The sequence below is a fragment of the Callithrix jacchus genome, chromosome 12 (genome assembly GCF_049354715.1).
Source record: "Callithrix jacchus isolate 240 chromosome 12, calJac240_pri, whole genome shotgun sequence".
NCBI lineage: Eukaryota > Metazoa > Chordata > Mammalia > Primates > Cebidae > Callithrix > Callithrix jacchus.
In genome coordinates this window covers 5,581,416-5,595,077 of record NC_133513.1, presented here as the reverse complement: position 1 = coordinate 5,595,077, position 13,662 = coordinate 5,581,416, and the positions used below count along the sequence as shown (strand labels likewise).

Sequence of the window (13,662 nt, the reverse complement as noted above, 5' to 3'; positions counted from 1 at the left end):
GGGGAATGAGTCATGGGGGAGGGTACGGACGTGTCCCATCCAGAGGAGAGACTAGGCCAGGTATGGTGGCTCACGCCTGTAATCCCAGCACTATGGGAGGCTGAGGCAGGTGGATCACTTGAGGCCAGGGGTTCTAGACCAGCCTTGCCATCGTGGTGAAACCCTGTCTCCACTAAAAATTAGCTAAGTATGGTGGTGCACATCTAAAATCCTAGCTACTTAGGAGGTGGAGGCTGCAGTGAGCCAGGACTGGGATCACGCCACTGGACTCCAACCTGGGAGACAGTAAGACTCTGTTTCAAAAAAAAAAAGGCCAGGCACAGGGGCTAACGTGTGTGATCCTAGCATTTGGGAGGCTGAGTGCGGTGGCCCACACCTGTAATTCCAACACTTTGGGAGGCTCAGGTGGGTAGATCACGAGGTCAAGAGATTGAAATCATCCTGGCTCAATGTGGTGAAACCCCGTCTCTACTAAAAAATACAAAAATTAGCTGCGCGTGGTGGCGCGCGCCTGTGGTCCCAGCTACTTGGGAGGCTGAGGCAGGAGAATTGCTTGAACCCGGGAGGCAGAGATTGCAGTGAGCTGAGATTGCACTACTGTACTCCAGTGTGGCACCTGGTGACAGAGTGAGACTCAGTCTCAAAAAAAAAAAAAAAAAAAGACTGAGGCAGGAGAATTGCTTGAACCTGGGGTGCGGAGGTAGCAGTGAGCCAAGACTGCGCCACTGCACTCCAGCTGGGGAAACAAGAGTGAAACTTGGTCTCAAAAAAAAAAAAAAAAAAAAAAAAAGAGAGAGATCAAAAGGATGTTGACACTTGCTTTCTGCTACATCTTAGCACTTAAAAATCAAAGAAAAAAGCTCAGGAGGAAGCTAGGACAGGAAAAGTGACGCAGGAGAGAAAAGGTCTGTGCCAGACAGAACATGACCACAGGGAAAACAGGGTAGATGCCAGTGGATTTGGGACCTTAAAGGGAGAGACGTGCCTCCCTCTTGACCTTTTATTTATTTATTTATTTAGAGACAGAGTCTCACTCTGTCACACAGGCTGGAGTGTAATGGCACAATCTCAGCTCACTGCAACCTCCACTGCCTCCCAGGTTCAAGAGATTCTTGTCCCTTAGCCTCCCAAGTAGCTGGGATTATAGGCGTGTGCCATCATGCCTGGCTAATTTACTTTTATTTTTACTTTTAGTAGAGACAGGGTTTTACCATGTTGGCCAGGTTGGTCTCGAACTCCTGACCTGAAGTGATCTGCCCACCTGGGCCTCCCAAAGTGCTGGGATTACAGGCATGAGCCACCGAGCCCAGCCCTTCTTGACCTTTTAAAGAAATTACCTCAAGCCAAACAAACGGAACCACTTCATCTGCCAGCTGGTGGGTTTTTCCCTCCTCGGCTAAATCCCCAGGTGGTAAACACTACCTCAGATGCTGGGATGACCAGCACTGTCCGGCAGAATGTTGACCAGAGTCAACCGTCTGGAACAACGTAGCCACTGTGGCGATGGCCGTACTGTTTATATTCGGAGTGGGGTTTGCTAGCCTGGAGTGGGGCTGAGGGGATCCACAGATGCCCAGGGGTTCTTAGATAGATCTTGAAGGGCTCCGTTCAGTTAGAGGGGAAAAAAAATTAGGTGTATACTTTCCCTGACCTCGAACTGTATGTAACTAGCACCCTTCAACAGGCTACGGCAGTCTTAGCGGTTTCTATGACACTGCCGCCAACAGCATCAGGGATCTTTCCATAGCACGTTTGAACTGCAGACTCTCAAGGCATCATCTGTGCTCATTCCTGCTTCGGAACGACAGTGGTTATGAAGCCTGCTGCTGGGCATGACTAGAGGCCCATGTGCCACGAAATCTCACAGAGACACACACACACACACACACACACACACACACACACACGAAAAGCACCAGCCGGGGCCAGCATTGTTGGCCATTTGGATTCCTTGGGTCACAGGTTCCTTGAACAATGGCGAGGGGCAGGCGGCATTGTCCAGTGACCGTGACTGCCAGGTCATCACTTCACACACGTACCTCTTTATGTATTTTGGTCCTGTTTTTAATTTCAGCTACTATCATTCCCACAATGGCGCCTCTGTAGGTTGCAGCAAGGGAGAAGAACTTCTTGTTGGATGTGATATCACGATACCATGAGTCTGGGTACCTGAGAAGAGAACATACTCAGGTGACCTCAAGTCCAACTGAAGTCATGCCCTAGACATCAGAACCACAGCGGGCTCTGGGCCACTTCTGCCTGCTGCTCTAAGGCTGACGAGGAGTTTGCCCAGCACTTGGTCTCCACCTGTCACAGCCACCTTGTTAAAGACAGGACTGGGGATCTCTGATGGGAAATTGGCTCCATGGACGCTGCTCATGGAAGGTCATCAGCAGGGCCCTGTTCCTCTACCGGGTGACGGTTTTAGGGTCCTTGTCACCCTCAAACACTTGGATGAGTGCCTATGAGAATTTGTGAGACTTCTAGACACTGAAGACCAGGGGAGTGAGTGATTCGAGGATGAGCCAGGTTCACAGCTGACAGGATCTGAGTTGACAGCGCCTCCGTGAACAGGGAGGAACCTACCCTTAAGGGCAATGTGAGGCTGCTAAGGGATGCTCACCAAGAATGTGGCCAAGACCCCTCCAAGAGGAGCAGAGAAGAAAGAACAGTCGGCATAAAGGCCCAGGACACGGTCAGTGACAGGCGAATACAGCTCCAGCCCCAGAGTTACAAGGTCAAGAAGGCAGAGGCACGTGGGGTTCACGGGTGTGTGGGTTATTTTGCTGCCTCACAGCCCAGTTCGTGTCACCATCTTGGGAACCTGAGGCCTCAGGCCCACGAGGCTTGAGGAGAGACGGGCAGGCCAGGCGGCTCATGTGGCTGAGGCCCACAGTCCAGCGTGGCTCCACTGGCTCTCAGGCAGCCCTGGGCAGGGTCTGATCTAAGCACTCATTGCAGCTTTTATTCATTTCTTTCTCTTTTTTTTTGAGACGGAGTTTCGCTCTTGTTACCCAGGCTGGAGTGCAAGGGCGCGATCTCGGCTCACCGCAACCTCCGCCTCCTGGGTTCAGGCAATTCTCCTGCCTCAGCCTCCTGGGTAGCTGGGATTACAGGCACGCACCACCATGCCCAGCTAATTTTTTGTATTTTTAGGAGAGACCGGGTTTCACCGTGTTGACCAGGATGGTCTCGATCTCTTGACCTCGTGATCCACCCGCCTCGGCCTCCCAAAGTGCTGGGATTACAGGCGTGAGGCACCGCGCCCGGCCCGCAGCTTTTATTTCTGTAGATTAGTTTCCAGCAGTGAAACTGCTGGGCTGAAGAAAATTTTTTATTTTTATTTTTAAGACAGAGTCTTACTTTGTCACCCAGGCTGGAGTTCAGTGGCATGATCTCAGCTCACTCACTGCAACCTCTGCCTCCCGGCTTCAAGCGATTCTCCTGCCTCAGCCTCCTGAGTAGCTGGGATTACAGGCATGTGCCACCATGCCTGGCTAATTTTTGTATTTTTAATACAGATGAGGTTTTACCATGTTGGCCAGGCTGGTCCATTAACTCTTGACCTCAGGTGATATGCCTGCCTGGGATTGTAGGCGTGAGTCACTGCACCTGGCCCAGGACATTTTTTAACTCATGAAGCCACTGCCAGCCCACATTCCTCTGTGGACGAGGGAACTGTGACAGTTCCCACTTCGGCAGAGATGCACAGAGGTCCCTGCTACCACCCTGCCACGAGCATGAGGTTCAGTCAGCCTGAGGTGAACAGTGATGGAAATGCTGATGGCTGGGCAAGACCTTATTTTCCATTTTCAAAGTACGTGTCAACTTTTTCATCACAAAAGCTGGATGTGCATATAACGTAGGCAATACGGGCAAGAAAAACAAAAACCTTACAGGCCCTGATGATAACCCACCCACTCCAACTACTGAGACACGTTCAACGGGATATACACCCTTGTCAATGCTTTTCACCCCCGAGTTCACACGTATCCTGGTAAAATTTTATCTTGTACACATTTTCAATTAAAACTAGGACCATGGTACACATTGTTTCTAGTGTGCCTTGCTTCCGTTAGTATCTTGTAAAACAAGTATTTCCCTATGAACAAACACACCTCTGACAGGTTTTTTCCCGGCTGAATAATACTGCACTTTTATATGCAGATACTCTAGTTACTCGAATGCATGTAACCGACTCCTTGCTGTTAAGATACTTGAGTTGCTAAGTTTTCTGAATTATAAATAGCACCACACTCGATAGCTCTGTAACTGAAGCTTCTCACAGAGCCCTTCTGGGGCACTCTGCACACCCTGAGAAGTGGAGAGAGCCCAGGAACAAGGGTCCCCGGATGAGCTGGGTGACCTGAGACCCCCGAGGCCCCTCCAGGCCATTTCGGTGGCGTGGCCCTAAGGGTCCAAGGGGCCTCCCCCAGCTGCGCACCCAAGGACCGCGTGCTCTCCCCAACCCTGAATCCGCTCCACTTACTCGATGGGGAACCAGTCGCCACACAGGTGCTTCACAGTGTCTATGTCATCGTGGCAGAGGAGGCGCAGGCTGACCTCGCTGAGCGCGCTGGATGGTACCACCTCTGTCATTCACACCTGTCAAGAGAGGGGGCAGCGTCATCTCACGGCCTGGTCCTCCTCATGCTCAGCTTGTGAGGCAAGCAAGACAGGAGAGCACAGAGCTTGTCTCACAGGTGGACACTCCTAAGCCCCCACGCAGAGTGCCCTGCCCCTCACGACCACGCTTGCGGCACGCATTGCAGTCACCCCCTCTGCTGAGGAGACCCAGGCCCAGGAGGGCAGCCAGGATGGGGACCCAGGACCCTCGCTGCTCGGCCCCAGCTCAGGGAAGCTCTGGCCAGCCTGTCTCTCTCCTCTCTCCCTATCTGAGCTGCCCCTGGCTCCTCCCTGGCTGGTCTCACATCTCAGGGCAGTGGTCCTTCCAAAGGTCAATGGCCCCAGCCAGCCTGACTTCTCTCAACCCAGTCGATGGCTGCTGATGACAGCTGTGGGTTCAGCAGCCCCCATGCCTCATCCCTCTTCAAAGCAGCCCGGAGGCCAGGGCAGTGAACAACTGGATTTGCAGGGGAAGTGGCGCCCGCCGGCTTTATCACAGGGGCGTGGGTCTGTGCTGAGTGGGTCACACCCAATCTCGCCTCCCCAGCCAGCAAGTGAACACTCCTGAGCAGAAAGGAAGAGACTTTGGGGGACATAGTTCAAGTTGGGGGTCACAAGTGGCCAAGGGCTCTTTTCAATCAGGAAAGAGCATCTAATCCAGGGGCTGGGGGAGCAGCCCCCACCGTGTCTTATTTAACAAGGAAAGGAAGGGAGAAATGGAGGAAGGCAGGCTAGCTGGCTGGCCAAGTGCTGTGCACCGAGAAGGACAGAACAGAAGCCTTTGTCTTTAAGTGGGAAAGTGGCCATTAAAAGGAAAGGATGGGGCCGGGCGTGGCAGCTCAGGCCCTGTATTCCCAGCACTCAGGAGTTCAGGACCAGCCTGGTCAACATGGCGAAATCCCGTCTCTACAAAAAATACAGTAAGTAGCCAGGTGAGGTGGTGGGCACCTATAATCCCAGTTACTGCAGAGGCTGAGGCAGGAGAGTCACTTGAACCCAGGAGGTGGAGGTTGCAATGAGCCAAGATTGCGCCATCACACTCTAGCCTTGGCAACAGAGTGAGACTTTGTTTCAAAAAATAGGGAAATGATGGAAGGCTGGGCATGGTGGCTCATGCCTGTAATCCCAGCAGTTTGGGAGGCTGAGGTGAGAGGATCACTTGAGCCCAGGATTTTGAGAACAGCCTGGAACATGGCAAGACCCCGTCTCTAGAAATAAATGAATAAACAAACCCATAAATAAATGGGAAAAGACACTGCATCCATCCTGCTTTTTATGAGAAATTGTGTAGTTCATCTTAGGGTTGAGGAAAAGTTCTTTTTACAGAAGAATGCCAGTTAATAAAAGCAGATATATGACAGAATTAGAGAGTCACCACTGTGGAATTACCAACAGAAATGACTGAGTTAAACAAGAATCAGGAAAGGCTGTTAAACTCGCCGGTGAAAGCAGCTGGAGGCAGGTGCAAGGAGTGGAGGCAAAGCCCCTGGGATCCCAGGACAGGCGTGTCTTTAGCTGGCAGTCCCCACTCCACTGGAGGGCTGAGCCTAGCCTCTCTGGGCTCCCGTGCCTCCTGCTGCCGTGGGTGGGAAGCACCCATGGCCATCCAGTGTCTAGGCACAACCCTCCCTTTCCTGACAAGGGGAAGAATTTGGACACCAAATGTGGTCTCTCTGCCAGCTCAGCCTCAGCTAATCAGATTCCTGGAGCCTGTTCTGTGAAATAGAGATGACCAGGCCTCTTCTCAGGGTGGTTCTGTGCTGGAATGAGCTGATGGGGGCCAAGTGCCAGGGCAGTGCTGGCAGGGAGGCAGTATCCCTCTGCACCAGCCTTGAGCGCCCACCAGCTGACACTCGGCACGGTGCAGCCTTGACCTGGGACAGGGCCTACACTGACATCCTGAGCAGCTCTGCTCTGACTCCTAACCTGTGTGGTTCTCAGCTCCTGGTTCAACGTCAGGGATGCCAAGTAGTTCACGCTCAGCTTCATAGAGAAGCCTCTTTAAACTCACACCCCCTACTGCACCCTTACGCCCACTCCTTCGCTCCCAGGGTTCTGGATCCATGCACTGTTGACTCTAGACCCTTTACAAATAGCTGGGCCGGGCGCCGTAGCTCACGCCTGTAATCCCGACACTTTGGGAGGCTGAGGCGGGCGCATCATGAGGTCAGGATATAGAGACCAACCTGGCTAACATGGTGAAACCCCATCTCTACTAAAAATATAAAAAGTTAGCTGGATGTGGGGGCACTTGTAGTCCCAGCTACTCGGGAGGCTAAGGCATGAGAATCGCTTGAACCCAGGAGGCAGAGGTTGCAGTGAGCCAAGATCGTGCCATTGCACTTCAGCCTGGGTGACAGAGAGAGACTCCGTCACCGAAAAAAAAAAAAAAAAGTTAGCTGGGGCCAGGCATGGTGGCTCACACCTGTAACCCTAGCACTTTGGGATGTCAAGGCAGGTGGACTGCTTGAGGTGAGGAGTTCAAGACCAGCCTGGCCAACAATGAAATACCGTGATACGGTATGGCTGTGTCCCAAGCCGAGCCTCACCTCGAATTGTAGCTCCCAGAATTCCTACATGTTGTGGGAGGGGCCCGGTGGGCGGTAACTGAATCACCGGAGGTTTCGTCCACACTGTTCTGTGGCAGTGAGTAAGTCTCATGAGATCTGATGGGTTTATAAGGCGTTTCCCTTTTTGCTTGGCTCTCCTTCTCTCTGCCTGCCACCAAGACGTGCCTTTCACCTTCCGCCATGATGGTGAGCCTCCCCAGCCAGGTGCAACTGTGAGTCCATCAGACCTCTTTCCTTTGTAAATGACCCAGTCTCAGGTATGTCTTTATCAGCATCGTGAAAACGGACTAACACACCCCATCTCTACTAAAAATACAAACACTACCCGGGCACGGTGGTGCACCTGTTACGCCAGCCACTCAGGAGTCTGAAACCCAAAAATCGCTTGAACCCGGAGGCGGAGGTTTCAGTGAGCTCAGATGGAATCACTGCATTCCAGCCTGGGTGACAGAGTGAGACTCTGACTCAAAAGTAAAACAAAACAAAATAGATGGCAAAAAACACGCAAAGAAACAAAACCTCTGAAAGCAACAGATGAAGGTGTTCATCTGGTCAGGTGCAGGAAAAGCCTGCGGTTATGTACGAAAAGCCCACGTTTTATATTAAGGGAAGCACGGCGGATATGCAGGGGCAAAACGACTGTTCTAGAGTGTAATTTAGTTGGAGCAAAAAAGTGGCAACATGTTAATGAGGGTTAGATCTGGATGACAGGTACGCCATGTGGATGTTTAAAAATGTTCTTATTAAAACCAAGCAAACTTCTCATTCCAGAGAGACTGAGTTTCCCAAGTGGACGGCGGGTTTTCCAGGTGACTGAATGGACGGCCTCTGGCGTCTGCACTGAGAGCTCTGGAAAGCAATGCCGTGCGCTGCAGCTGCTACCACGGGCCTCGGGACCTGGTATTCCTGGGAACGGTGGGCCCTGCGCACGTGGCTGGCACTGACATGCCCTCAAATCGCAGGCGTCAGCGTCTGGTTCACCGTCAGTGGGGGGATGCTGCTCAGGGCCCACACATCCACTGAGGTCTCAAAATGCAAAAGGACACCAGGCATGTGACTCAAGCACAGGTACCGTGTTTTTAGGCGGCCAGCTGAGGGCAGGCTCCCAGTCCCTTTCCCCTCAAGGCTAAGCAAACTGGCAAACCCAGAAACGGCTTACCCACACTTTGAACCTCTGGGACAAAGCTAATAGACCCCGTGACACCCAAGGCCGAGGCAGAAGTGTGCGCCAGTGCTGATGCAAAACCAACTGTGTCAGTCACACCCAGGGTATTTAGACCCCAGAAACTTCTGTAACCTGGGCCCGCTCCTACCCTATGGAGTATACTTTTGTTTTCAGTAAACCTCTGTTTTGGTTGCTTTCATTCTTTTCTCGCTTTGTTTGTGCCCTTTTGTCCAATTCTTTGTTCAAGATGCCAAGAACACTGGTATCCTCCATCAGTAACAACTGCCCAGGAGCCCATGTCCTCAGCCGAAAGGGGCCATGGAGCAAAACTGCAGGAAGGGCCACCAAGATGTCTCCAGCACCCATAGGTGCATCTGCTATCCGCCACCACTGTCAGGTGCTGGGAATTCAGAATCTGGGGGACACAGAATGGACTGCGTTTCAGTTACCAGAAGGGTTTCCTGGTAGCCTCGAGATGCCCACAGGTGCTCTACTTGCACCCCAGGTAAGAAAGTCAAAAACAACCCTACTTCCTAGTGCCCTCTCTCCTTGGCTAGACCCGGTCCTGATGCCCCAAGTCCACAGGGGCCTCCTCCTTCTCCGAAGGCACTGCTTCAAGACCAAGGAGTCACGCTGCACTTGGAGGAGTCACCCTCTTGTCTTAATGGCTTGAGAGGTGCCCTGGCCTCTGCCAACGACCTCAGGAGTGACTCCCAATGTTCGGCCAGCCACAGCCACATTGCCCTGCTCTCCCTTCTATTCTTTCCTGCCCACAGGTCCTCCCTGCCAGTCCCTACCTACACTCTTGAGACCCCAAGGTGCTCCCAGACCCTACAGAGATCTCAGGTATTCTGAGACCACTCTCCTGCCATTTGCTTGAGCTTCTCAGCTGTGACCTAAAGATTCTCCCATCTCCCTCAGAGTGGCTGGGAACACCACATGGGACACTGTTACCAAAGGCCGCCCCAACCAAACCCCTGGTCCAGCTCCTTAGTCTCTTTCCCACTAGCCCAAGCACCCATCTGACATTTTCAATCTTATCTTTTACACAAGCTCCCCTCTGACAGGCTGCCCACACCCTGTGGGCCCCCATCTTGGCCAGGCCTCCTTGTCACCTCCTTTCCAGGCAACGGAACCATTTACAGCTCAACACCTGCTGCCACCTTTCTGCTCTGCTCCTGCCATTCAAACACTTATTCCTCACTCACCCCCCTCCTGCCCCAGCACGCTGACGGAGGTGCATCAACAGCCGCCCCTCCAAAATCCAGAGGCCCTTCCGAGGAATCCCTGCCCCAAACTGCACACCAACAGCCGCCCCTCCAAAATCCAGAGGCCCTTCCGAGGAATCCCTGCCCCAAACTGCACACCAACAGCCGCCCCTCCAAAATCCAGAGGCCCTTCCGAGGAATCCCTGCCCCAAACTGCACACCAACAGCCGCCCCTCCAAAATCCAGAGGCCCTTCCGAGGAATCCCTGCCCCAAACTGCACACCAACAGCCGCCCCTCCAAAATCCAGAGGCCCTTCCGAGGAATCCCTGCCCCAAACTGCACACCAACAACCGCCCCTCCAAAATCCAGAGGCCCTTCCGAGGAATCCCTGCCCCAAACTGCACACCAACAGCCGCCCCTCCAAAATCCAGAGGTCCTTCCGAGGAATCCCTGCCCCAAACTCCACACCAACAGCCGCCCCTCCAAAATCCAGAGGCCCTTCCGAGGAATCCCTGCCCCAAACTCCACACCAACAGCCGCCCCTCTCCAATATCGAGAGGCCCTTCCGAGGAATCCCTGCCCCAAACTCCACACCAACAGCTGCCCCTCTCCAATATCGAGAGGCCCTTCCGAGGAATCCCTGTCCCAAACTCCAAGCAGCTCACACCTCAGTGGCTCTCCCTCTCAGGCCACCTTCTCCCTCTTCCTATCAAAGCACCGGCCCAGTCCTGCCCGTTAGCACACCAGGCTTCTGCTCAAGAGAAGCGCAGGGGAGACTAGCACGCGCTCCTCCATACCACAATAATGAAAGACCACCTGCAGCAGCAAGGTCTGGCTTGAAAAATCCAACACTCAAGAACTCCATGCTCCTGTCTTTTGGGTGGAGCAGGGGAGAGAAGGAAAAACACAATCGTGACAGATACAGGCCACTGTCCTGCACATGAGTGAAATGGTCTCAAGGGCTAAAAGCAGAGGACGTCAGCAGCTAACACTGAGCATGGCTTGTCTCTCAGACCAGCAGCTGCCCACGGGAGAGCAAGCCGTCTCCACAGCAACCCTGGCTTCTTCCAAAGCATCAGAGCAGTAGGAAAACGAATCATTTACTGAGTGACAAGAAACAAACACTCACCACTCTATTTCCAAAAGCCTCTCTCTGAAGACCGTTGTGTGCCCAGAGTGGCCACATACAACTCGGCGCACCTCTCTCCAAGGGCAGGCGAGTGACACTGGGGGATTCTGTTTTTCCGACACCCTAGAACCGGCCCAACAAATCACGGGTACTGGCACCCAGGCTGGTGAAGGGGGAGGTGAGGAGCGCGATGGCAAAGGGCTATATCTTGTTTCCCAGTTGTCAAATCCTATGGATCTGCTGGGTGAAGCTGTGCATGTGGCTGCGGGTTAATTACACTTCGGATATCAACAGTGATAGCCACAGGTTTCTGGCAAGGTCCCGGGTCCCAGCTCAGTCTTCCCTGGGTTCAATGTTTTGCATTCCTTACACTTCAAACCGAGAATCCATTTAGTCATTAATTTATCGAAACTGCACTGAAAATTCAGGCACTGAAATTTCAGGACACACAGGGTTCCCCCGGTGAGGAAGCCGACTGATGCTGCTGTACTAATGCTCGTCTGCCCTAGGGGACAGCACCTTCCTGCTCTTGGGCTAGGGCTGGATTGTGGGAGGGCAGCGGGAAGGACAGTTTGCCTTTTGTGGCTCTGCTGGGTGTCAGAAGTGCAGATGACCAGGACGAGAGGGGAAGAGAAGAACAGAGACCAAGAAGACAGAACACTACACCAGGGACCAGAAGATGTGGTGCCAAGACCGGACCCCATGGCTGCCTCTCTTGCTTCGGACGAGTTTCCTTTCTCAGGAATAGAAAATGAGGTTGGGGATGAGCCTGTGCTCCCAGCTCTCACATTTCCACTGAAAGGGCAGCTCAAGACAACTTCGGTATGGGCAGCAGCTTTGTCCCAGTGACGCTTTCAGTTGGGACTGTGGCAGGCAACCGCCTGATAGGTTGTACCTGGAATACAGTTCCTCACTCGGACTGAGTGGGCGGGTCAACTGGTTCGCTTTAAAAACAAAACAACACAAAACTACCTGTAAATAATACAGGTTTGGGGGGAGCTGGGAGTCAATGACAGTAAAATGTGTTTACTCAAGCAGCATTCTTGCCTAACGCCCAGGACTGGACCCTGTCTAAAGCTCAACCAGGAACCTGCTGTTCTTGGACAGAGAACCTAAGGCTACAGGAAACCTTCTGTACTGCCTAGGAGGCAGTGGGCGAGATGGATGGGACAGCTCCTCAGTTTAAAAGGAAAAAGCCCGGGCCGGGCACGGTGGCTCACGCCTGTAATCCCAGCACTTTGGGAGGCCGAGGTGGGTGGATCACAAACAAGGTCAAGAGATCGAGACGATCCTGGTCAACAAGGTGAAACCCCGTCTCTACTAAAAATACAAAAATTAGCTGGGCATGGTGGCGCGTGCCTGTAATCCCAGCTACTCAGGAGGCTGAGGCAGGAGAATTGCCTGAACCCAGGAGGCGGAGGTTGCAGTGAGCCAAGATCGCGCCATTGCACTCCAGCCTGGGTAACAAGAGCGAAACTCCGTCTCAAAAAAAAAAAAAAGGAAAAAGCCTAGTAAGAGGGGGTCAGGTCTCAGAGCACCTCCTATCTCCGCTTGCCCCTCCCTGGCTTCTTCACTTTCCATCACCAACTGCTGGGTTTTGCTGCTTTTTTGCTTTTTACTCCCTGTTTCTCTGGGTTTGCATTTACGATCCTCTGGAGGCCGGGTGCGGTGTCTCACGCCTGTAATCTCAGCACTCTGGGAGGCCAAGGTGGGCGGAACGCTTGAGTAGAAACCCTTTCTCTACTAAAAATACAAAAAGTAGCTGGGCATGGTGGCAGGCGCCTGTTATTGCAGCTACGTGGGAGGCTCAGGCAGGAGAATCGCCTGAACTCAGGAGGTGGTAGTTACAGTGAGCCAAGATTGCACCAACGCACTCCAGCCTGGGCAACACGAGTGAGACGCTGTCTCAAAAAAGAAAAAGAAAAAGTAATCCAAATTTCTGCCTGAATCTACAAGGGCAATTGTGGCAGATATTCCATTGTATATCACTCATTTCAAGATTACTGAAGCTTTTTTTGCAATGACCTTGGATTGTTTTTATTACCAGAAAAATTGAAGATGCTGTATGTGAAAATTATGACCATGAACACACACACAGATTTTCTTTTAAGAGATAAGATCTTGGCCGGGCTCGGTGGCTCAGGCCTGTAATCCCAGCACTTTGGGAGGCCGAGGCAGGTGGATCACGAGGTCAAGAGATCGAGACCATCCTGGTCAACATGGTGAAACTCCGTCTCTACTAAAAATACAAAAATTAGCTGGGCGTGGTGGCACGTGCCTGTAATCCCAGCTACTGAGGCAGGAGAATTGCTTGAAACCGGGAGGCGGAGGTTGCAGTGAGCCGAGACTGTGCCACTGCACTCCAGTCTGGCGCCTGGTGACAAAGTGAGACTCTGTCTCCAAAAAAAAAAAAAGAGAGAGAGATAAGATCTCACTATGTTGCTCAAGCTGGTCTCAAACTTCTGGGCTCAAGGGATCCTTCCACCTCAGCCTCCCAAGTAGCTGGGATTACAGGTCTCAGCCACCACACCCAGGCCAGCTTGCATTTTTTTTTTTTAAGACAGGGTCTCACTGTGTCGCCCAGGCTTGAGTGCAGTGGCACGATCTCGGCTCACTGCAACCTCCGACTCCTCAGCTCAAGCAATCTTCCTGCCTCAACCCCCGCAAGTAGTTGGGATTACAGGCATGAGTCACCACACGAAGCTAATTTTTGTATTTTTTTGTAGAGACAGGGTTTCATCATGTTGACCAGGCTGGTCTTGAACTCCCGAGCTCAAATGATCCACCCACCCTGACCTCCCACAGTGTTAGGATTACAGGTGTGAGCCACAGCGCCAGGCCTCGGCTTGCATTTTTATATTAAAATAACCTCACGGGCTGTTTTTAGTGGGTATTTAATAGTGTCTTTTCAAACTATGAGTAAAATTATCACCCGTTTTGCCCTAAGACTCAGTGCTGACCTT

The 13,662-nt window shown here is 52.5% G+C and overlaps 1 protein-coding gene across 8 annotated transcripts in view; it reads right to left on the bottom strand.

Annotated features, from left to right (window-relative positions):
* The window catches only part of NAA60 (N-alpha-acetyltransferase 60, NatF catalytic subunit), a 38,576-nt gene that overhangs the window by 5,402 nt on the left and 19,512 nt on the right, over positions 1 to 13,662 (bottom strand). For all 8 annotated transcript variants that reach the window (XM_078344539.1, XM_078344538.1, XM_078344535.1 and 5 more), the window contains 2 exons: positions 4,490 to 4,605; positions 2,040 to 2,169 (listed from right to left, as the gene is read on the bottom strand). In XM_078344539.1, coding sequence (XP_078200665.1) covers positions 2,040 to 2,169; positions 4,490 to 4,599 — 240 coding nt within the window. In that variant the 5' untranslated portion in view covers positions 4,600 to 4,605. The remainder of the gene's footprint in view (positions 1 to 2,039; positions 2,170 to 4,489; positions 4,606 to 13,662) is intronic.